The sequence below is a fragment of the Diabrotica undecimpunctata genome, chromosome 1 (genome assembly GCF_040954645.1).
Source record: "Diabrotica undecimpunctata isolate CICGRU chromosome 1, icDiaUnde3, whole genome shotgun sequence".
Classification (NCBI taxonomy): domain Eukaryota; kingdom Metazoa; phylum Arthropoda; class Insecta; order Coleoptera; family Chrysomelidae; genus Diabrotica; species Diabrotica undecimpunctata.
Window position 1 is genome coordinate 59291153 of NC_092803.1, and position 24649 is coordinate 59315801.

Here is a 24649-nt window from a genome sequence, read left to right on the forward strand (position 1 = left end):
TTTTCTTTTATCTGCTGCTTCATTACTTTCGATGCCGATGTGTGATTGGATCCATACAAATTTTATTAGCTTATTCGTTTCCTGGACAATTAAAAGTTCGGGTTTAATTTTCTTTTTTAGGGGGTGTTTGGAATATAGATGTTGTATGGCTGCTATAGAGCTAAGAGAATTGATAAGAATGAGAGATCATGGAACGTTGAGGTATTTAAATATATAAGAGCTTGGTATATGGCATAACGTTCTGCCGTAAAGATGGTTGTTTCTTAGGGAAGTTTCAACAAAAGATTATATGTAGAGGAAACTGGAAACTGTCGCTGAATCTACACCATTATTAGATTTAGATGTGTCTTTGAAGATACTAATACAATTTTTCTGTATTTCTAAGAAGTTATTTATTGACCTTTAAATTAAAGTAATGGGAGCATGTATTCCGTTTATCGAATAAGATACACAATTGGGTGCTTTTACTATCTAGGGGGAAGATTTGTAGGGAGAACGATTGGGAATCTAATCTATCCTCACCAGTTGGCTCTACAAGTTGATTATTTACTTCTAATGTCCGATTTTTGTTTTGAAACTACCATTCATTGTAATAAGTATGGTAAATTACAAATTTAACCTAAATTAAACAGTCACAATTAAACAATTACACGAATATAATCGTTCGTGTGTCTGTGTGGCTGTTCGTATATTGTGCTTGAGTGTTTTGTGCATAATTAAAGATAATTTGTCTCAGAGTTTCTTAATCCGCTATCGTTGGCATATTCTTGTAGTCGACTTCTTCTTTTAGTATTGGCAACCAAAGCCTGCGTAATTCTGCTGATGGGTTTGCTACACATTGTTCTTCAGTGATGTATGTTTCATGCTCGTTTCTGCAATCTCTCTTGTGAATAGTTAGGTTTGGATTTGGAGGAGATAGATATGAGTTTATTGTTTGTTTTAAATGTTGTCTTATGTACTTTTTTAACAAAATTTTTAAATAGTTATTTTTGAGAATGATTTCCTGAGTAGAAATCGAAACATTAAATTACAATAAATTGTGACTTCATTCCACATAACACAATATATTATCCATTTTGTTTTTTCAACATTCGGGTTCAGTCCGAATTTATTGCTCTTGGATGCAAGTTGATTTACCAATCCTTGTAGTAACATTTCCAATCACATTATCATCAGCATATCTTAGGTTGTTTATTTTTATTTTATTTATGTTCAGGCCTGTTTAGTAATTATATAATGCGATTTTTATATCTATAGACAATATATGATATGTATCTATGTTCTTATATCAATAGAAATTGGTAATTACTTTAGATCGCTATCATATAGATTCGTTAACCATGTACTGTCCAATTTTTTTTAACTGCAAAAAAATTTCTACTGTTATATAATTCCACGATAGGATTAAATTAAAAGATTTTTGAAGATTTGTTTAATTGTTTATTTCCTTTGTTTTAATAGGGTTTGTGACTCTCAAGTTACAATGGGGACAAAAGTTAATTTTTATGAAAGTCCACAAAGCATTTAGAATAAGGCGTAAAGCCCAAATTTACATTATATTTTTCACATATTATTTTCGGCACGTCTAGGCATCCCGGTTTCTTGCAACGACCGCGCTTTTCTGAAATTTTGGGTGAATGGCCTATTCAATCTTTTCGTATGTTTTTCTCCGGTAGAGAAGCGATAGGTTTTCTTTTCCTTTTCTGCTCTATTTCTTGTTCTATTATAGATAGACTGGGTCTTCCCCTCATTTTGATCCTCCATTTATCCTCTTGACAAACACAAGCAGCAACAGATGCTTTAAAATCTAAAACACTTATTTTATTGTTTTTTCCTATACCAAGTAACTGGTATCTCTTCTATAAAGTAACCACGCATTCACAACTGATAAATCAAACATATAGAACACAACGCGGAGGTACCACTTTTTAGAACAAATCCTAGATATAAAGCCATCAACGAGTCCATTAAGTTTAGTCCGCCCACATATTTATTATAAAACATTACAATGTTAGGACATTGCACAAGACTGGTTTCTGTCTTTGCTTTGTCTTATCTTTAAACTTGACTTGTAGGATACGTGCCTACAAACGAACTCAGTAAATGCACCGGCTTGTTGTCGTACCATCTGACTGTTCTAAGGGTTATTCCTTCTTTTTTGTAGACAAGTTCTTCGAAACTCCCCCTTCCTTTTTTTTCATTTCTTTGTCGGCAGAGAGGTTACATCCTTTCAATCTGTTAGGGCGCATCGTACGTAAAGAAGGAATACCCAACTTGTCCAATTCAAATTACAATTGAATACTTGTAAACCAGTTATCAAAATATATCTTGAATTATTGTGGTCAATCGAAGAACCACATTTCCGCTGACTCAAACATTTGGTGAATATTTTAGATGCTCTTTTTTATCAGTTTAAAGTTCAAAATAATATACAATTCCGTTGATATCCAATCACATAGGAGAAACGCTTTATAGCCCCACTTTTTTATTTGTTTTTTTTTAGACTATGTTTTTCTTTGAAAGGAAGAACTTGATCATCCACTGATAGTTTTTCTGTCATTGGAATTTTCCGAAAATTTGCCCTAACTTGTTCAAAAAGCGGTTTGATTTTGTATATTGTCATTGAAGTGGATATTGTTTTTTATTTGTTTCCAGCGATTCCGACTCATAATCTCTGCAACAACTAAAATTCGAGATGACGCTTTCCAGTTCATTCTAGTTGAGGGTAAACCATACTCTGACATGAACAAACATACACCGAAAAACCGTTCTATTTTGTTCTTGTCCACATTTAAAGATTTTTCGGTGTTCTTTTGGGTAGAATACAGATTTGTTTCATAAAAAATATTGTCCAAAATATTGTCATCTATAAGTATTCTAAAATACTCGATTGGAGTATTTGAGAACGTTAGTTGGATTGGAGTTTAACATTAAACTTAAAATTAATTTAATTCAGTTCTTTTATTTTTAGCTTATAGTATATAAAGATAATTAACCTGTAATATAATCAGAACACTTCTTTGCTGAATGCTTTTTAGTTACCATGATAAATGTAGACTTCAATGAATCAGTTGAAATAGTTCCGCCTGAGATAAATCATCTTAAAGAATTTGTCTAAGGTGTTTAACGAGTTTTCATTTTTTTATGAGCTATTAAACTTCTATTTAGATTACGTCGTGTCCTACTGTTTTGTTATTTTTAGATAAGGATACATATCCCTATTCCTTGATTTGAGAATTTCTTTGGATGTTAGGCCCGATTATCATTAAATAAATTTTATTTAAGGTTTAATTTTACCGTTGAATATACAGGCTACTTCTTTAATATAATATTTACGCATATTTAAAATGTTATATTTAGAGTCGAGATCTTCTAATTCTTGACGTTGTTGTGAAAGCTGTTCTTGTATGGCCATTTTTATTGTGCTTTTTGTATTTTTTAATGATTTCGCTATACCAGAAGAGGCATTTTTCTACGTCTTTTATTAGTGAAATACATATCGTCAGTTATTCCAAACTTTCTTTTTTTTTATCTTCGATTTTCCCTTGCACATTGGTTCAAAATTCGCTGTTTATACGGCTACTATTGGATTATGATTTGAATTGATGTATAATCTATAATAGCTATAATAGCCCTTAACCCGAGACGACTTGCGCTGAGACTTCTGTTAATTCATCCTTTTATACGTTTTAATTTAGTCCATTGATGTCTAAAACATTAAAAACATTATTTTGCAAAAAATAACTGTATTGTGAACGATATAATGAAAAAATAAACAATATATAAAAAAATCCTCTTTTTCTAACAGTTTAAAAATATTATGTAAACTAAATGTTAGTTTTCTTTATTTGCTAAGTATCTCAGGCATATTATGTCAACTCTATGTTCCCTGCAGATGTACTTCGAACAATCGTGACAAGTTGTACTTGTTTTTCTGCTTGTTTTTGAGGTCCTGTCAAAGGAAACAACTGTCAAATTTTTTTTACAGTAAATCTTGAGCTAGGTCTACTGAGACCGCATCATTGGTTCCACCAATCTTTTAACAACACTTGCGGCACTATTATCTAGCAGAAATGGGCGCTCAGGTTGCTTCTCTGCATAAATTTTCATATTCACAGTGTAGTAAGTTTGAGGATCTATAAGCGAGAAAATTTAAATTCCATCGCGCAGGTTTACTTTTTATATATTGACGAAAACTACATCGCCCTAGAAAAGCTTCCAACATTTCGTCCTTCGCACTTTCCGATCATACTGTATAATTTTTTGGCATTTGTTTACAAATCTTTTAAAGAAAGTTCTAATTGGTCAGACCGTTTCCGAATAAAGCAGTCCTTAATATATATTATGGACAACTATATTACACACCGAAAATATTCTATACCAGTTTCATAAGTGGCCCAAAAATCCGAAAAATTTAGGTAAGCAGCTTATGAAACAGTGACTAAATATAGTGGTCTTAAGAATGCTTTCATTTCAATGAATCAGTTATTTTGGCATCCATTTCTCGTGTCAAGTTGTCTTGAACATTCTGAATTTTTATATTCATATAATATATCCTCTACAACGTCATCGGGAAAAATAACTTCCACGAAGCTAGTGGACTTGTTGTAAACTTTGCAGTGTTTGTAAGACCTTCATAAAATCGTTTAATATTGGCAGGATTTGTTTTCTAGAGCTCGGGCCTAGTTTTGGGTGGATTTTTGCACCACAGCATTCCAGAATTTTCCAAATAATTTTCAAGGCGCTGCGTCAACGGCACTTCGTCTTAAGAATAAGCATCTTCATTATTACCATTTTCATCATTGTCTGACTGCTCAGATTCTGTGTTGTGATCGCTGTCTTCCAGAAAATTTTCTTTGGGATCTGAATCGTCTTCAACTGCCTTTTCGTATGGATCCATTATTCTTAAATATTATTTTCAATATAATTAAAATAATTACAAATACTTATTTATAATTAACATTTATTGACATTTTTTTACGTACGTTAGAATGCTCCAATACCAATTGGGGTTATTTCACTACCAGTCGTCATTATATGCGTCAGATGCACATAGACCAACACTTCAAATTAAAATAATAATAATAATTATGGAGACACAAGTCATTTGCTGGGCAATTGCGGAAAGGAGGGTACAAATCCTTCCTGGGCGGCAAAACGACCGGGAAGCAAACGTTCGCGGGTTAAAGGCCCTCGACTTTCTCAAGCTTTCTGCGCCATTTTGCCATTTTTCTCTGTCCTTTGCTTGGATTTTTCAGTTGGCAACAGCGTTCTTCTGAGTATCCTGTGTTACCCCGTCTATATACCGTTTTAGTACCTGTCTTCTCATTTCCAACGATTACGCTGTTAGATCAATATAAACTCTATTTATTTTTTAACAATTTTGTGTGGTGTTTGTGCGCTTGAAACCCAACTCTTTTCACAATCACAATAAGTAGTTTGTACTTGGTTGTAAGAAAGTTTAACAATCTAAGCTGGGTAATCAATGATTGAAGCGTAAACTTAGATAATATTGATGTTACACGATTTGACACTTAATTGTCTGAATATTACCAGATCTGAAAAAAAAACGAACGGTTTTAGTGATTTTAAAATGAAACGTAAAAAAGCGTTAATATTTTATGAATTTACGATTTATTTTAAAAATATTTTAGGTAGCAAGCGTTCCTAGCTAGTATTCAAGACTTTCATTTCTTTGTTATAAAGAAGATCTTAGTTGGGTATTCCAAATATTTTCTCTAAATAATGTGACTTTTATTACGAGTATTTATATTATATGAACGTAATAAACAAAGAGTTGATATGTACAACAATGTTTTAAATATATTTACATTTAAGAGAAGAAAAAATTAATAAAATGATGTAAAAAAATTGATTTATATTATTAGAAAGTAATGAATTATCCCCTAAGTTATTTTAAAATGGAAATGATCGTTGATATTTGTGCCAAAAACATGTTAAGAAATAAATTAAACCAATACCGCTTCCTCGTAACATAAAATTATATTCTCGACAAGAATCATTTCATTTGATCCATGTGCTAGTCGTAAATCTTACTTTTATGCTTGTATTCTGTATACACGGTGAGCCACGTTCAAATCAGCGAAGTTTATAGAGATAAACCAATAAAGATGGTAAAACTGTCCATTTGTAAGTAAATTAATACTTTAAGTGATCACTTGATCAATAGCTTTATTTGTTACAAGTGAAAAAAGTACAATATTAAATTAATTTAAACTACTACAAAACTGACAGTGTTGAAGTAGAGCTAAGAGTGATTTTCGACATCTAATTTGTTCCCGTGGCTAATAGCCAACGGTCTGATCAAAGGTCTTTTGCACGTCAGCGTTTTCTATGGAAACTGCATGGTGAAATCTGGAGTTGTAAACCTCAGCTAATGTAAAGTTAATTTTTTCTCATTATACGCATTACTGCTCCCCGTATAAATAAAAAGTCATCTAATTGCTTTGATTTTTAAAAGAGTAATTTGTGTTTCTGATTCCTCTTCAGTTTTTTGTTGGACATTGGGTCGTCTTCTGAAGGTTAAACTTTGAAGTTTCTGTCTAATGGAATTTCTGCTTGCTGGTGAAAGTGGAGGCTGATCCTGGGACCAGAAGATTGCAATTTTTGGGAATCTTTTGTTTCGACATATACAGCAAAGGTATAAGACAACTAGGGTGGTAACCTGTGATACGGTTGATATAGTGAACAAGGATAAATAATGTTCCTCAATGAATTGTTGGTTGATTTAATGTTCCAGCTCTTCTGAATAATGATCTAATTTGTGTTGCACAATGTTTAAAATGATCTACGTTGATCTTATTAAGTTTTAATCGTTGTAATTTTGATATGAAAATCTTTCTTTTGAAATGGTCACAGCATCTGTAGGGTACGTTAACTGGGTGACTTCTATAGATGATATTTGGATAATTTTAGATTTGATCACTGGCTTGGACTCTGGTTCTCCGATGAATGCGGTACATTCGGGAATTAATCTTAAAATTAAATTTGTTTTGATTATTTGCTTAGTGATTTACTTTCATCTACAATTGGTAATTATTCAGAAATGGTTAGTTACTATAAATTTTGGTCAATTTCTTGCACATTGTAACCTTTTGCCAAGAGCATCGACATTGGGAAGTTTTTTAGCAAAACGCTGAGTGGTTTTAAAATCTGGACTTTACATATGGCATCATGTCTACGGAATACTAGATATGAAATTAAATCAACATATCGCGCTATATATTTATGTTCAGTTGAAAGTATATAATGAAAACCAGTTTGATTATCTAACACCAGTATTAAATATAATTGTTATAAGATTTTTGATTTAAAAAATTTCCTTTATAAAAGGTATGTTAATAAGAAAAACCCTATCGGGCTACATCACAGAATGTTTTCGGAATAGCTATTCCAACATTAGTGCTATCTGGATGTACATGTTTGAAGCCACTAAATATGTCGGTAAAAACCCTTTAAATGTAGTTTGGTAAACTTTGAATTACTATGATGTTTAAGTTATAAAAGGAATTGATCACATGACAAAGTAGGACTCCACTGGGGTTGCTAGTCCTTAAAAGAAGTGTGTATGAGCTTATTAGAGCTTAGAATTAAATAAGCAGTACGTAAAATCACATCCTGTAGTAACATTTCGATGGTATTAAAATAACTATGAATGCGAATATATGCGTGACTCAGTTACTGAGTATAACGTAATTCTGAACATTAACAAAACAATGTGACACCTTCACCTCGTCATTTATAAACCAATCTCCACTACAGCAGCACTTGACATGGCGCCAAATGATTACACCTGTTGCGTCAATTAGTAAAATATGTGAATAATTCGAGTTGATGCGCTAAAGGTGTCAATAATCGTTGCTTGGAGTGTTAGTTTCTACGTTATACTTTGGACTTTACGACCGTTTAATATGTTATGTAGGGTATCATTTATCAACTTACATACATTGTTAGTTTAGCATACTTCGGTAGTTATTAGGTTCAAATTGATTGATGATGGTTAATATTTTTGTTAATGGTAAATATTTTTTTATAACTGTGAGTGATTACTTTACAAACAGGTCTTGTTTTCTTACTTTTGTGACCAAATTTACTTTTCGTTAGATATAACAATTGTTTTACCTTCTTCTGGAAACAATTATTTAGGTTTTAGAGCAGAAAGTAGATATAGTATTGCTCGAAGGTAACAGTTACCGCGTAAGAGCCATAATGGCACTTTCTGCTTGGAGTAAATATTTTATTCAATTAAGACTTTCCATAATTACTAAATACGAATAATCGCTTAATAAGTTCGATTTTAAAGTGATATATGAACATAAATATGAATATATGAGCATCTAACAAAACTGTTTTAACTCTCATCTGAGCAATACATTTTATATACATAACCGGTCGTCTAGAGTCCATTGGAACCACCACTGTTCTTGACTGTACTATTATAATAATGTTGGATAATCATATAATGTTTATTAGATTGCTTCCATCAAGAGTTCCATTTAGTGGAATTCTAGGGGTAGTTTACCCCCTGCATGGAGTTGATTAACTCGAACTCACTGGATACTTTTAATTACTTTATTGGTTCTACAAGTACAATAAGAGACAAAGAGATAACAACACTAGCTTCGACTGTTAACTCTTAATTCTTAATTTTTAATGATCTACTCCCGTTATTTTCCGGGTATTTAACTCACGTGCGTTTGTTTATGAATTCGTGTTTTTCTAATATAATTTGTACACATTATTAAATAAGCTTTTGATTATTTTCAAATCCTTAAATCCAAAGGCTAGTTAGCCATTTTTCACTACTACTACTATTTGTCGGTTTATAACGTTCTCCGCCGTTTTCCGACTTCCAATCGCCACTTAGACCGGTTGTTCCATATATCTTCTTCTATTACCCTCTCTCTCAGTTCTTTATTTATTCCTTCGCTCCAACTTTTTCTCGGTCTACCTCGTTTTCTCTTTCCTTCTGGTTGCCACTTTAGTATTTCTTTTGGCATTCGTTGTTCGTCCATTCTTTGTATGTGTCCGAACCAGATAAGTTGTTTTGTTGTTAGGTCATCTGTGATTGTTCGTTTGATTCCCATTATTTCTCTAATGCGTTCGTTGGTAATCGTTTCTCTTCTAGATCTTCCTGCGGCTCTTCTCCAAAAATCCATTTCCGTCGCTTTCAGCGTTGACAGTGTTTTTTCTTTCAGTGGCCATACCTGACAGCTGTATGTGGCTAAAAAACGCAAGCGCGCTCAATACTCCATAAGGATAGAAGACTATCGAGATGTATCTATATATTCTATCTCTACAACATAATATTTAAATATCGGATACATCCCCTCTATCTTATATGCTATAGTATGCAACTTCTTGTGAGTTCGTAGCATAAGTTTTTGAGGGCATCAATGTCTAGCTAGTGATATTCTGAAAAACAAGTTTTTTATAATTTTTTCTCATTATATACTTCTCATATATTTTCGTAGATTTTTTAACGTAACAAAAACCAGAGATCCATGTCAATCATTTTCCCACAACTCAGATTGGCTCTTTCTAGTCTTCTTTTTTTTTCTTGTTTCCATTTCAGGACTGTTTTAGAATTATATTACTGTCCACACGTTTTAAATGTCGACACCACAATAACTGTTCGTTATTATCTCTGCTTATCTATCCTGCTACTTAGGGTCACTAGTAGACTGTACAAACTGTTATTATCTTCTAATATGAATTTTTATTGTTGCCCTCCGATACATAAATATTTTTTGTCATTCTAGTATTTAATTTTAAACCGTTTCACTATATTCCTTTATCAATTTCCTTATACAGATCACGACATTGTTTTATTGACCATACAACACAACAGCAATCGCTGTGACATGTTACACGTTTCCACCTCTATATTCATTTCACAGTAGGTACGAATAGTCGTAATTGTCATATTGACATTACAAATTTCAAACGAAGTTCTGAAAGAATAAACAAATAATTAATAAAATGCCTATTACGTTGTATACCGTCCAAGAAAAAGTGCAACTTGTCACATGGTACTTTCAGGGTCATGGTGGTTCAGGGTTGAACAGTTAAAAATACCATTAAACTTTTTCAAACTTCGGGATGTGTAAACGGTTGTAAAAAGTGTCATGAAGGTAATGAAATACGTGTTAGACCTGTCGATGAGGAGCGTCAAAACAGGGATATTGATATTTGTGCTTTTGTGGAATCTAGTGAACTCTGCAATAGTGTACAAATTGCTAGGGAAGTTAACGTGAATACTCGAACTGTCCAGCGAGTTTTCAAAAGAAATGAGTATCACTGTTTCAAGATACAACCAACACAAGAACTGTTTCCGGAAGATAACTTTAGGCGGATGGAGTTTTGTGAAATTATGTTAGATAAACAGAATGAAAATGTACACTTGTTTAAAAATATTTTATTTTCTGACGAATCTTCATTTTCATTACATTAAAAACACAATCCATCCGTTGCAAGGTATTATTCTCGGAAAAATAAGCACCTCAGTGTTGCAGTGCAAACGGAGCATCCGCAAAAGTTAATTTTTCCAAGGTTTTCCATATTTCCCGGCCAGTGAAAACTATGTAGTTATTCATATTTCAACGAGCTACCCCAGATTAAAAATAAATGGGCTTCTAGCTGCCATGGAAGCAGAGACAATGCAAATTTTTCCTACGTATTTCAATTTGAAGTACCGATCTCAAAAAAAAAAACGGAGCTGAAACAGTTATCCCCCCCACTTTCCTATGTCAATCTTTCGAACGTACCTTCGTTTCGAAGGGCTGTAAGTTTCGAAAAATTGCATGAATTTTATAGCTATAAGTTTAAATATAAAGTTTAGATTTTCATTCAAAATTTGTGCAAATGTTACTTCTTAATGTTTATAAACAATGGGGATATGATTTTTTTAAAAATAGTCCTCAACTTCGTTAGTATTGGTCATAGAAGTTTTTTTTTAAATGTGAGTTTTTTACCAGCTATCCAATGGTTGTACGTACAAGTCAGTAGCTTTAAAAATATAGAAGTTATTACAATAGTTTATAAGTAAAAAACATACCCCTTTTCAATCGTTTATTTTGTAAATAATTTCGATGAAAACGCAATATGCATTTAACATCTGGGATAGGTAGTTTAAGTCTTAAAGAACCCTATGAAATTTGCTAAATGTGTCTAGGATCATTAATAGAGCAAGTTCAATAGTTTAAATATTTAGCCTCAGGGATAAATAAATTAAATAACTTTTAAACTATTTGACCGATTAGAAAGAAATTTCGCACTAATTTAAAAGACGGCAATTCCTCGACGTTAAAATGTATTAATAACATTCTTCTTCTTCTTTTTTAAGTTCCATCTTCTATCGAAGATTGGAAATCATCATGGCTTTGCGGACTCTGTTGACTGCCGCTCTAAAAAGTTCTGCACTACTGCATTCAAACCATTCCCTTAAGTTTTTAAGCCAGGATATTCTTCGTCTTCCCACATTTCGCTTTCCTCGGATTTTGCCTTGCATAATAAGTTGTAATAATGCGTATTTTTGCCCTCTCATCACATGTCCTAAGTACTCAAGTTTTCGTCTTTTGATAGTTAATATTATTTCCGCCCCATTTTCTATCATTATAGTTACTTTAACGTTTGATATTCTTTGAATCCATGATATTCGTAGGATTCTTCTGTAACACCAAAATTCAAAGGCCGCCAACTTATTCAGATGGACTTGTTTTAGTGTCCACGCACGCTTTCGAGCCATAAAGAAGAGTAGAGAACACGTAACATCCAAGCATCTCAGGCGTAGTTCTAACCTTATATCCCGACAACAAATAAACTTTTTAAGTTTAAAAAATGATGCACGTGCTATTTCAATGCGTGTCCTAATTTCTTTGGTTTGGTCTACATCTGATATTATCCATGTTCCTAAGTATTTATAGTTATTAACACTCTCAATTGCAGTATCTTCAATAGTCAATTGGATATTTGCATGTGCAGATTTAGTCATGATCATGCATTTAGTTTTCTTTAAATTTATCTTCAAACCGTACTCATGACAGCGTTCATTAAGGCGTTGCATTACGTTCTGTAAATCATTTTTGTTATCCGTCATTATTAATAACATTGTATTTTGTTAATTAATAAAATTTATAAATTATTGCAAAAAACTGATTTTTTGCAAATATCTATGTAAATTATTTATCAAATCTAATTTAAAAAAAACGGGAAAATAAAGATATTCTTGATATAAAAAAAATATATAAATATTGTTTATGGAAAATATAAGGGAAAAAACTTGTGGACAAAAAATCAAATGGTGATCATAAATTATTGTTTAAAAAAACGCAAGGTAAAAATACGATTACTTTTTCATCTATTCGTCATCTAGTAACCCCCACCTATGTCTTAAAAGCTTCAGATATCTGGGAAAAATTTTGCCGTATAATCGATAATTTTTGCATAACCAGACTGGGCTAATATTCTACTTACTATTAAAATACAAGAAAAACGATGCATATGGATGGAATTCTTAATTAAAAACCGTAGTTGGTACACTGGACTATATAGAAACTATGAAATTTTATATAAAGACACTAAAGCAATCATAGTATTAATATAACTTGCCACTTATCGATACCAGGAATTACCCACTATATAAAAAATTGGATCTATGAATAATTTTTGACGTTTTTATGGTGTTTTAAAAATATCTGTTAATTAATTCATGACAATGCTATACTGTGAACAATCAACATGCTTTATGATGACAGATATAGCATTAAATATATTTAATTATTTTCTTGTTGTTCTACATCTATTTATGTTTATAATTAAAGCAAAAATTTTTGTTTTTATGCCAGTGGATGTTTAATTATAAATTAAGTTTGTGATTCATTAGGAGAGGTCGTCGAAAATAAACTCATTAATGTATTTTTATTACAATAGAAAAAATTCAAAATATAGTCATTCTGTTTAAAAATAAACACGTGGAAAAACAATTTACATCAAACAAACTAGGAAAATATTTTAGTATTGCTTCATTGAGCACAAAAATCGTTTGATGAGAAGAATATATATTTACCTAAGTTACTTTTTGTATTACAATTAAAGCAGGTATGTTTAATGATAGTAAACAATATTTCATTTTTTTTAGATATCCTAAAATAGAAAAGGCACAACTGAGAAGCTAATATACTAAATCTACAATTTCAACATGTCTAAGTCACAAGTAGCTATTCCCGAAAACAAGACTGTCGCTCTTGGAGGAGGAAACAGGGAGGAAGAGACAGAAGAAACTGAAGAAACCACACTATCAGAGGTAAATTATTTTGTTACTTTTAATAGCTTTAATTTTTAAAAATTATCTCTAGCCCAAATAAACTTTGCAACTATAGGGTAAAATATATAGGTCAATGAATTCCCACGCGCCTTTACAGTTTATCCTTTGCAGATTATTTAAAATATATAGGTACTATATTTATAATACCAAGATTAAAAGCGGACTGTGATTTTTCTGAGAATCAACAAAAGAAACAAACTATTTAACAACAAAATATAGTATCACATATTTTGGGTCATGAGTTTTTCCAGCATTTTCGTGATGTTTTACAATGACTTGACTAAGGGCATGTACACATAAGGACGTTAGACGCCGCGTTTAGAGCACAATAGAAAAAAGTCGTATTGTACACATGACTGCGCTAAGCGTCGTGATTTACCAGAATGTCGACAGCCACTACAGTTATGGAGTTAAAGGAGTTAGCATGGATTTGGTTGTTACACCGTAGATTCAGAGCAAGGTAAAGACGACAAAGAAGATGGTGGGTGCGCTCTTTAATTAATTATAGATTGACCATGGGTTCTTTTGTGACTCTGTACCCCAAATTGACAATACACTCCAAAGTTTTTTAAGTATGTCTGAATGAGTATTATTTTTTGGTGAACTCTTAACTTTGTTAAAAGAATGCTTATAACCGTGTGAAAATGCAGTAAGGGATGGACTTTTACCCGAAGAAAAACTCGTAACATTAAGGTATTTATTCATATTAACTTTTAATATGATCAAGTTTCTTTAAACCTCTCTTTTAAGAGGAACTGTTGTGATATCTGGGAGTAGTTATTGAGTAAATATTTAATCATGAGTGAAAATTATAAAGAAACTGTCTCACTTTCTTCACTTTTCGATGACTTTTCAACACGGCACAGCGATATCATTAGGGCAAAGACTTATGCAAGAGAAAAGTGTCACATTTAAAAAAAACTACTTCGAGATATTTCCATTTTAATGTCACGTCGGTCTTTTAATTTCAACTTGTAGCTCCATACAACAACAATTTACTGTAGAACCTTGGCAGTGTGATGCCTCGGAATGGTCTTTACAAGCTGTACTTACATTGATTGTAAATTACTCATTTTTCTAGTTCTAGTCAAAAGTTTCATCTAAATAAAAAAAAGAAAAAGAAATAAGACAATATGACAAATTTGAAAATGTTATTTTATTGAAACATTAGCTACAATCCCTCATAGAAGGGCCTATAGTAAGATTGAATGATATTTTTTTCGAATAGAGACATAATCCCAGTCTGTTTTTTTTTCATTTGTTTTTGGTTTTTCGGGATATGCTGGTAATATCCCTTTGCTTTTGGTTTTTTGTTTTATTAGCTCGGATCCAAATGACTACATTCTACTTTTTCAGTTATTAAATGAATAATGCGCAAGTCTCGAATTTTGATTATCTCTTGTGGAATCATGTCAGATAATAAGATAATAACTTCAAGTTCAAAAAGTCCTTATAACTCATTTCGAAAACTTGGAAATTTTTCTTTCCTATTTTTATTCCTCTCATGAGTGAAAAGTACTGATCAGGATGGAAAATTGGTGATGCTTTTCGAAACGGCTTTACTTTCGTTTCAATGAGTGAATGGGCTAAATAACCTTAATTATGGGTATGGCCCTTTATGAGACATTTATATATATACACCGCATATTTATATGTTAAACATTGGATAGTTCTTGTGTTGCCCACAACAGTTGTCTTTACGTCTGCATATATATGCACGTCCCAATTTTATTTACTCCATGTTGGCCTTCCCCTTCATGCCACACGAAGTAGCTTACTTCATCATTTTTTATGTCATATACTGTAAAGTTGTACACAGAGAGCTTTGACACGTCATAGCGACGACAAGTCATAAACATCCACATGCACATGTTCGCCACTGTTTGTATCCATTTCCATTTCTGTTCGCACTAAATCTTTTTCGAGTATATGTTGCTCTTATGAGGCATTTAAGGCTTTCTTTCCTTCTCCAATTTAATTATCGTAGCCTACGCACTGCTTACATTGGTCTTTCTTGGGAACAAAAAAGGAAATGTTTAATTCCGTTTTAACAACCAAGGTAACTTGCAAATGTCTTCTCCTCTTCTTTTATTCCAGCCACATAATCCCTGTGTAGGCCCGCTACAGTTTTTCCACCACAGATGAATTCATTTGTTATATCTTTTCGGCAGTAGTGGCTTTCAATCCGACGGATAGATTTTATGTGTTTTCTGACTCCTTCCTCTACCCCCTCTTCGACGCTGCGAGCATAATTTCCGTGCTTCCCACGTTTCTTACCCTCTATATCTATACCAGCAGACATTTTTGAGATTTTGCTGATAGCAGTCCTTATTGGCCTATCATTAATGTCAAGAATGTTTCGAAAGAAAGGTTTACATAATCGTAGCTTTATACCTCTTAAAATAAAAAGCGTGGTTTCCACCCCTCAGTTGGTTTAAAAAACCGTCATCGTTGACACGAATATAATTATATTCTTAACCCTCTATAGCGTCCATACATTGCCCAAGAAAATCTCTTTGCCTTTGTAGGTCTCCTAGCTTCCAGTAATCTGCAAAGATAGCTGCTCGTTCCTCTTTACTAAACTAAGTGATACACTGAAATTTGCATCCACCGCAGGCTTGGCCTATTTTCCTTGAAGCAATCTTCTTTTTAAAAAGTGAAACTGGAACAAACCATGAAGTGGAGATATCCAGGAGTGGCTAGTATACCTGTTGAATACAAAGCACGTGGTGTTTTTATACCTTAATACACACGAATACCACGTGCTTTGTAATCTTCTTTTTCTTGAAGGAAGTTGACGTGTACGCCAATCCTAGGTAAAATATCAGGATAACCGTCACCATCGCTTGCAAACGGATCTTCTTTCGAACTTTCATGGCTTCCTTCGACCGTGCTTGCATGTTCTTCCAAGATAGACTTCAAAGTACCATGATCAGGGTCCTTGTCACCTTTAGCCACATTTTCTGCTTCCTTTTTAGTATTAGCCTCAACAAACTCACCTTCTGAAATAAATAAATTAAAACTAGTTTCATTTAATGGTCAATGAAAAGCAGTAGAACCTTCAATCTATTTTAAACAATTGGAAATCACTTAATCTAAACTTTACATTTCATAGTTCAGAATCAGTTTCAACTTCAATAGACTTCATAGCATCAACTCCGACATATTCAGTCTTATTTAATACAGACTTACTGGTAATGGGCTTCATCGATTCACTCCGAATTTCTGTTGTCATAAGAAAACCAGTCTTAACAAGCTCGCCTTTTGAAATAAATAACAAAAAATCAGGTTTTTTTTATTAATAAGCAAGAGCAATCAGACCTTCAGTCTGTCTCGAACAACTAAAAATAATAATTGAAACTAATCTTCAATTTCCATATAAACAACAGTGGATGTCTTTACATTTTTAGTCTCAACCACTAGAGCTATCTTAGCATCGATCTTAACATTATCAGTCTGCATTTCCATATATCTGTTGTTAGTGGGCTGACTAGGTTCATTGAATGATATTGAATGTGACGCTTGAACGTCTTGACTATCTATCTATCTGCTGGTTTTGCTGTGTACAGTCTCCGTTTCACTAGGAAGAGGGACTTTCTTTATGTGACCCTCCTGTATCCATAGTGGACTTTGCCAACCTGATTAACATCATTACTCGATTACTTCTCTGTCTCTCCATTATAGAGAGTCTGCAAATAATAAACGGTTTTACATTCTTTTGTCATTATAAACTAATTCTCGTTAGGATTGTAACGTTAAGGCAATTGTTAATAATAAACCATTTCTACCAGATCGTCCCATTTAAACAGGTGTCACTTTGACACATAAAGTAATAAAAATGGACACGTGAGTATTATTAAGAAAAGTGACATATTTTAATTGATACATTATGTAAAACTGTTAAAAATTGTATCGATCTATCGACCAGATTCCAGTAGCTCCAAACGAATTTGTGGCAGTTGCCATCCTAGCTGCGCTTATAAAGACCTGACCAAATAAATTTACAATCTGGAATTGGGTCGCTACACGCCCAGGATTCTTTAGTTCGTTACTATAATACGTGATTCAAGGCTTCATGAAACCCACGTCTTAAGGCTGAAGACGATGAGTGCAATGTGGGGGGAAGCATAGTAGTACAATATCATTTTTACGGGCAAAATCAATCACTGCCATGTTCTTTACGTGGGAAGCATACCCATCTAACAACAAAAACACTCTTTGACCTTTTGGCGTATCATACGCTTACTTGGCAAAAAAACATCGGGGGCATGTAGTCTTCCACAGCACTAAAACATATGGCCGTTGTCATAATTTTCCCTCGCTGTGCGAAAGTTAAAACTTCTATCTGGCGTTTTTCAGTTGCAGCTAATATCTTAGAGTTGCTTTTTGGAGCCGTCGACACCTCCGTTTTGTCGACATTATAGATATGCTGAGGTTGAATTTCATATTTGTCAATAGCTGATTCAAGCAGATTAAAAAACTTCTTAACAGAAACTTTATTGAATCCCTGCGATCGTGCAGATCATGCAGTTTCAGGTGTAACGGGTAGCTCTTTCGAAGCGACAGACTCAGTAAAACACAGGTTGAAATAAAAATAAATTTATTAGTTTCAACGTATATACAAAAATAAAAAAAAAATAAAAATAAAATGTATTCTATGTCCCCGTCTGGATCCCGTGAGAGTGAATTCACCGGCGGCCGAATGTAAAAGAAAAATTATTATTAATAACAATAAAAAAATGGAATACGCGAATTCAATCGCACGCAGACTTGTACTCGCTTCCACTTCAATCCAGCGGAAGCGCCAAACGCACTCGCAATCGAAATATTCGGTTGTGCAGATCCACGCTATACGGTAACGTTCAATGCACGATACCCACGGGTTCTGCTTGATTGAGGACAGAGTATAATCCTCAGTACGGAAGTCTCTCTGTCCAGGTCGGCTCGCAGATTCAATACACCAGTAAGCCAGGGAGCCTAGAGCGTTAGCCACAAGACTCTCTTAATTGCGCCAATCGCTCGTCTTAAATAGCCGCTCCGAATCCCACCTCGTCGTCTCGTCGTGGAAATGAGTGCGCGATTATTGACAGTCTTACGGTTCGAACTGTTGAACGTCCAGCACATTGTTACACAGGTTTAGACTAACAAGGGTTTAGTCCATAAAATCGCCCCTCCATAAGTGTAATATAAGCCTTTTATTCACTTTCCTGTTTGGGAGTGAAAACAGTTCTGTAACACAAAACTTTTTCTGCAGAAGTAGCACGACGCGTAGGCTTGCCTTGTATTTGTCATCGATTCCTCACTTTAGGAAAGTTGTTTGGTTTTCTGTTGTACGTTCTAACCACGGTACCTAAAAAAATACCAGAAAATGTAGGTAGGTAACCAACGTAGTCTAAGTACAAGGTAATAGGGGCAAAGTGGGATATCAAGTAAACTGTACTCCAATTTGCCCCTTCCATCCTTCCTCACTTTGCCCCATTGTCAATAAAAATCTAATAGTACGTTATGCCAGCTTACCTTTAAATACATTCATATGCTTTATAGGGTATTAATGAACACATAGCCAGCATTTTCGACAAACAAACAGTCCAATGTCGTAGTTTCTTTGGTTTCTAAATACATGCAATTAGAAAATGAGTACAAATAATATCAAAGCACCATAAACGTTTGTTTATGGTGCAAAAGAAAAACCTCGCTTTGTCCCGGTACCCAACACTCCCTTAGTGGATTTTTAGCACTAAAACCTAATTGCGCATATTATTATGTCTGTGCAGCCAGGTAGCTTTCGAGTGTGGATTTTGTTGTTCCTATAATATGTTCCCTTATATATTCCTCTTGGTGCATATGACTAAATTCAGTTTTCTTAAAGTCTCTTGTTTGCTTTAAAATATTATTTACATCTTCCTCAGTTGTTCCTTTGTTTAATATTATAAATCCTAAGATATACAAAAATATTTTGAGATTAAGAAACGTGTAACATAGTTTGTATATTTATTCAAATTTTTTATTTTTAGACCCACAAGGATCTTGGCCACACACAAATTGAAGAGAAGAAAGCCACTTTTGACAGCACCATCAACAAATCGATAGTGGAAGACAACCGATCGCAACAAATCCACTCAACCAAAAACGTACAACAATCAGAATCTGTAGAAGTATCAGAAAACAAAAAGGTATTCAGTTCCCATTTTGAATCTTCTCAAAGCTTCGAGTCCGAAGAATATGAGGAGTATGAAATTCAGGGATGAATTGTATTACCTAGGATCTTTTTAAAAAATATATATTGGGATCTATCCACTTCCATGTTATTATTTTAACCTAAAATGTACGAAATACTTACCCAGATTGAACATATCACTAATTTTTTATATAGTTGGGTATTTCTTCCTACATTTTTAGTTTCGTTACTGAATTGTAGTTCTTACTTTAATTCAGAAATTTATGAACGTTTATTGACATCGTTAAATGTTTTTTATTTGTTTTTAAGAAAGAAAATTCAGTGTCCTGTTTATGTCTAGATAATGTAAGGCAAGTTTTTGGTTTATGTTTTAAAAATAATAATAAATAAAAAATACAATTAATAAAACTGTTCTTCCTAATTGATCTAACGTTCTTTTGAAAAACAATAATGGGTATATTGAATGTACTTGTAATAGTGGTGGCCTATCACATTGGCTAACATTTACATTTTAAAATTGATGTTTGTCCCTTGATTTCAAACAACGGATTATTTACAATAATATATATATATATATATATATATATATATATATATATATATATATATATATATATATATATATATATATACTTACTTAGATTTTGGATACAAAAAACTCTTGTATATATTTAACAAAAAAATAGACGCATCTATATTCTTTGATTTAACTATAAAAACCTATGCTCAAATAAGCAAGTAATTTAATCGAACTGTACTTAAAATTTGATTACATATTTTGTGTTTCCTAGAATTGTTACATGTTCAGCAGATTTAGCGATTGTTGTACAATTACATGTCTGTGTTATAATTAGTGTGATACGCTCATTTTTGATATGCACCTACAGTATTTATAACTTCTTTTTATGTTGATATTTGAATTGGTGATACTTACCTACTGCTTTATTTTACATACACATTTTAATGTAAGTGGATAAATCCTGAAAAATAACTTAACAAATCTTTCCATTGGTTTATTTATTTTAAATATTTTTTGACTGATCAATTTTTAACCTATCACTTTTTTTATTTTTATGGATTCTTTCTGAGTTATATAGAACTGACGCTTGTCATTGACTGTTCATAGCATGTTGGATTGTTTTTTTAATAGTATTATCCATGTATTTTCAGTTCATTATCCACAATAAAAAATGTATCTATTAAATGTGTTCTTAGTTTATTTCAGAACTGAGCTTCAGAAGGTTAATAGGCAGCTACCAGTTCTATATAGCTTTCTCTCAGAATTCGCACTGTTTCTTAACGTTTTGAAGCTTCAGATTCTTTTTTCCTTTTCCTAACTTCTATATACTTTCTTATCTATTTATATTACTAACGTAAGCGACAGGTTTTGAGAAAGATTGTTCTATCGGAAGTAACAAAACGTCAGAAGAAATTAATTTAAGACAAAACACCGGTATTGAAAGTCCATACTGCTTAATAAGTTTAAAATAACACTTGAGATTCACAAGACTGTTATAATTTCATTGGACGATCAGCAATACACAGAATGATAAACGTGTTTAGGGGAAAACTGTTAGTTTGACAACCATTTGTGAGATTATAAATTGGTTTCAACTTAGTGTGCTAACACAAAATAACATTAGAGCCTATTACAGTACAAAAACCATTAACCCACATTATCTAAACAAAAATTACCTTATGTTCAACAGTATATTGGTTGAATTTCAGAAGAAGCTTTGGCTGTCTAGGTTTATACACATAGGTATAATTAATGATAAACAGATTCCATAATACTTACTTCTCAATTTAACAGAACAGACAAATCTCTCAGCATGATGATTTCCACCTCTGAAATAAAATGCCTGGGTCAATTAAAGACACCTCTGACATCTGAATTTAACGTAGATAGAGTAATAATTATCGAGCGAGAAGTAAAATTTTAATATTTAAATGTTAAGGAAATACGAGAAAAATCAATAAAACAGAAGCAAAAATGTCTGGATAACTTGCACAATATGGCGAAATAGAAATATTTGCAGAAAGACCAAATCAAAATTCTATACAATGGTTATAAGATCAACAGAAACATCAAAACGTAAAGACTACTATTATAGAAACAGAAATAAAGGTACGTCATAGAATAGCTGCAAAGACACATATAGACATAGGAACGATCTTTATCATAAGACACATATATAATATGCCAGGACAATAAGCAAAAAAGTTTCCTGTTTGTCATACTGAGCCAGGTTAACTACAGTTATTTTGAGTAGTATGGACCTCTGTAACAAAAATCTATATGTTTCCTGCAGTCGATTTTTTACTTATTATTACTATTACTATTACTATTACTATTACTATTAGTTATTAAGGTCAAACAAATTAAGGTTAATTAAGGTAGATTTTAATTTTTTCGTATATAAGCAAATAGTAAAGCATTTGAAACAAAGTTAAGGGTAATAAACTTATAAGTAATATAAAAACCTGCAAAACGACGATTTTTAAATGTTTTTATACTTATTTCTTGCTTAGAAGGTTGCAAAATAAGTCAGAAATTTCGGATTTTTATTAATATTAGTAACTTTTTAAAAAATTAATTTAAAACCTTCATATAACATGGAATGTTAGGTCTTGTAGTGCTTAAAATATGATCAAAATTTCAAAGCTATAGGTCAAGTTGTTTAAAAGTTATTTTATTTGCTTTCCCCAAATTAAATTTGTTTGCAACAATAAAGTCAGAAAATGATGAATTTACAATAATTCTATGGATAGCTTATGAAATAAAAAGGATCATTTTATCAACTTTAAATAAGAAAAAAAAAGAACTAATAAGAAAAATGATTTTAAATAATACCAAATCATTTTGCAGAAACGTTTTTTACTTATAAATACTCAATTTTTTACTTATTTGCAAAATGTGCCAAATTCAAGAAATATTGCCTTTTAATGGAATCGTCCAACAAGCTTCAAAATTTGGTTCAAAAAATCGGCCGGCCTCGAAGTCGCGGGAGCGTTGGAGGAGGAAGGAGCTGGTAACCGTATCTCTGGTTCTTGTTTATTTATTTGTATTTACTTTTTGCGTAAATTACTAATATGTATTATTTAAATAAATTGTTAAATAAACTAAATCTAATTTATTTAAACAATTTTTTTTCAATTTTTTTGATTCTTTTTTTAATATTATTTTAGGTAATGTTTATTGTAAAACATTTTTGTTCTAAAAATAGTATTGGTTTATGTATTGCTTTGGTAATGATCACAAATATTAATAATAAATAATCTCAAATAAACTAGATTTTATTTCTTGCTAAATATGCTAGGCGGGTGGCTGTTGTCGAAAAATATTGATTTCATACACACATGCTGAAACTTGTAATCGTTATATTATGACGCCAATATGCTATGTTGAAAAGTTATTCGAAAATATTCATGGTAACCTATATATTAACTTTTTCACTTCGAAACCAATTTTTTAAATAATTTGCGTTATTTGAAGACAAAAGTTACTTTAGTGATTTTTATGTAAAATGCTTACTTAAGCGTAAATTGTAAATAAACAACTAAAATACCTCTAAAAATCAAATTTTAGTTTTTTTGAGGCCATTTTTGAACAGGTTGGATATAAAATTAAAAGAAAATACAAAAAATATGAGATTAAAGCTTAACTCAAGTAGTTTAATGATGCGCAATTCAATTTTGATTTTATAGTGCAAATGTCAGTTTAAAATATCCATAAATAAATTGATATATCCTTGCCTTTCGGAATATATAGGCTTGAAACATTCGAAACACATTGTTTATTTCTAATGAGCTGAATTTTATTTTAATCGAAAGAATATGATGCTGCAATATTACAGTAAAAAGTTTACCATGGAATCCTGCTTATTATAAATGGATGAATAGCTTGGTTTCAAATAAAAATGAAATTTTTATTTGTTGAAAAATTGCTATAAAAAAACAGCTTTCCGTAGTAAACTTTGTTTAAACTTTTTCACTTTTAAGTATTTTACGAAAAAAACACAAGACTAACTTTCCTCTTAGAATAACTCAAAAAGCAATTTAGAAGCAAAAAATGAACGAATAAATAATAATAAATAAATAAATAAATAAATAGGTTGTCATGGAAAATTTTCAATTGAAAAAATTTTTCTATTGAGAAAAATCTCAAATTTTTCTTTGACATTATTTACTTCCAAAGCAATACATAAACCAATACTATTTTTAAAAATAATTTAAGAGGATAATCTGTTTTTTTCATAAAATCTATTATAAATAAATTATTTACGACGTTTGTACGCTAAAATTACATACAAATTAAAAAAAGAAACGTTGAAATCCGTAAACAAGAACCAGTGATACAATTAGCTCTTTTCCCTCCAACCGCTCCTGCGAGTTTCATATCCGGCCGATTTTAAGACCACATTTTGAAGCTTTGTATACGATTCCATTAAAAAGCAATCTATTTCGAATTTTGCACAATAAAACTTTAAAGTATGGTTAATACTACTTTAACTTCCTTCTGTTAAGAGTTGATTGTTACCTCTTACGGCGCAAGGTCTCCCTTTTCGAACTGAGAAATTGTACGTTCCCTTAAAAAATGGAATCCTTTATCATTGACCTAGTATCTTAAGAATTATAATGTTCGTTACTCAAATTATGTAATTTAAGGGTCATCTGACCTCATTATACGGCTAGATCAAACTACTAAATAAACGTATTAAGTAGTAACCATATTTTCAATTTAATAGTAAATATTTTACCTTTTTGTTTTCATTTTTAAGTGGTTATACTTATTGGTAGGTTTGCCACTGATATTGATCTGATATGGTCGAAAACGTTCTAAAAATATTGGATAATTTTTAAAAAATTTAATAAAAAATTTATACAATTTTACAAAAAGAAGTTTGTACTTCATTGGAAGTTTTTTTAAACTACGGTATACAGCCAACCACTGGGAATTTCCCTTTTAAATTTTAATACATGCTTTTTCTTTTTTTTTAATTTGTAGAAAGATGCAAGCTTTCCAAATATAAAAAAAAGTATTTTCCAGCAGGCAACAGTTAAAAAGTTATTGGAATTGTTTTTAAGCAAAAGTTTTTTCAAAATCATTTTGCAATATTTAAAAT

At 31.9% G+C, this 24649-nt stretch overlaps 1 protein-coding gene across 5 annotated transcripts in view; it reads left to right on the forward strand.

The window, feature by feature from the left end:
• The window catches only part of LOC140449774 (uncharacterized), a 170672-nt gene that overhangs the window by 59414 nt on the left and 86609 nt on the right, over positions 1-24649 (forward strand). For all 5 annotated transcript variants that reach the window (XM_072543116.1, XM_072543141.1, XM_072543131.1 and 2 more), the window contains exons 2-3: positions 13160-13324; positions 19360-19518. In XM_072543116.1, the coding sequence (XP_072399217.1) occupies positions 13220-13324; positions 19360-19518 (264 nt within the window). In that variant the 5' untranslated portion in view covers positions 13160-13219. The remainder of the gene's footprint in view (positions 1-13159; positions 13325-19359; positions 19519-24649) is intronic.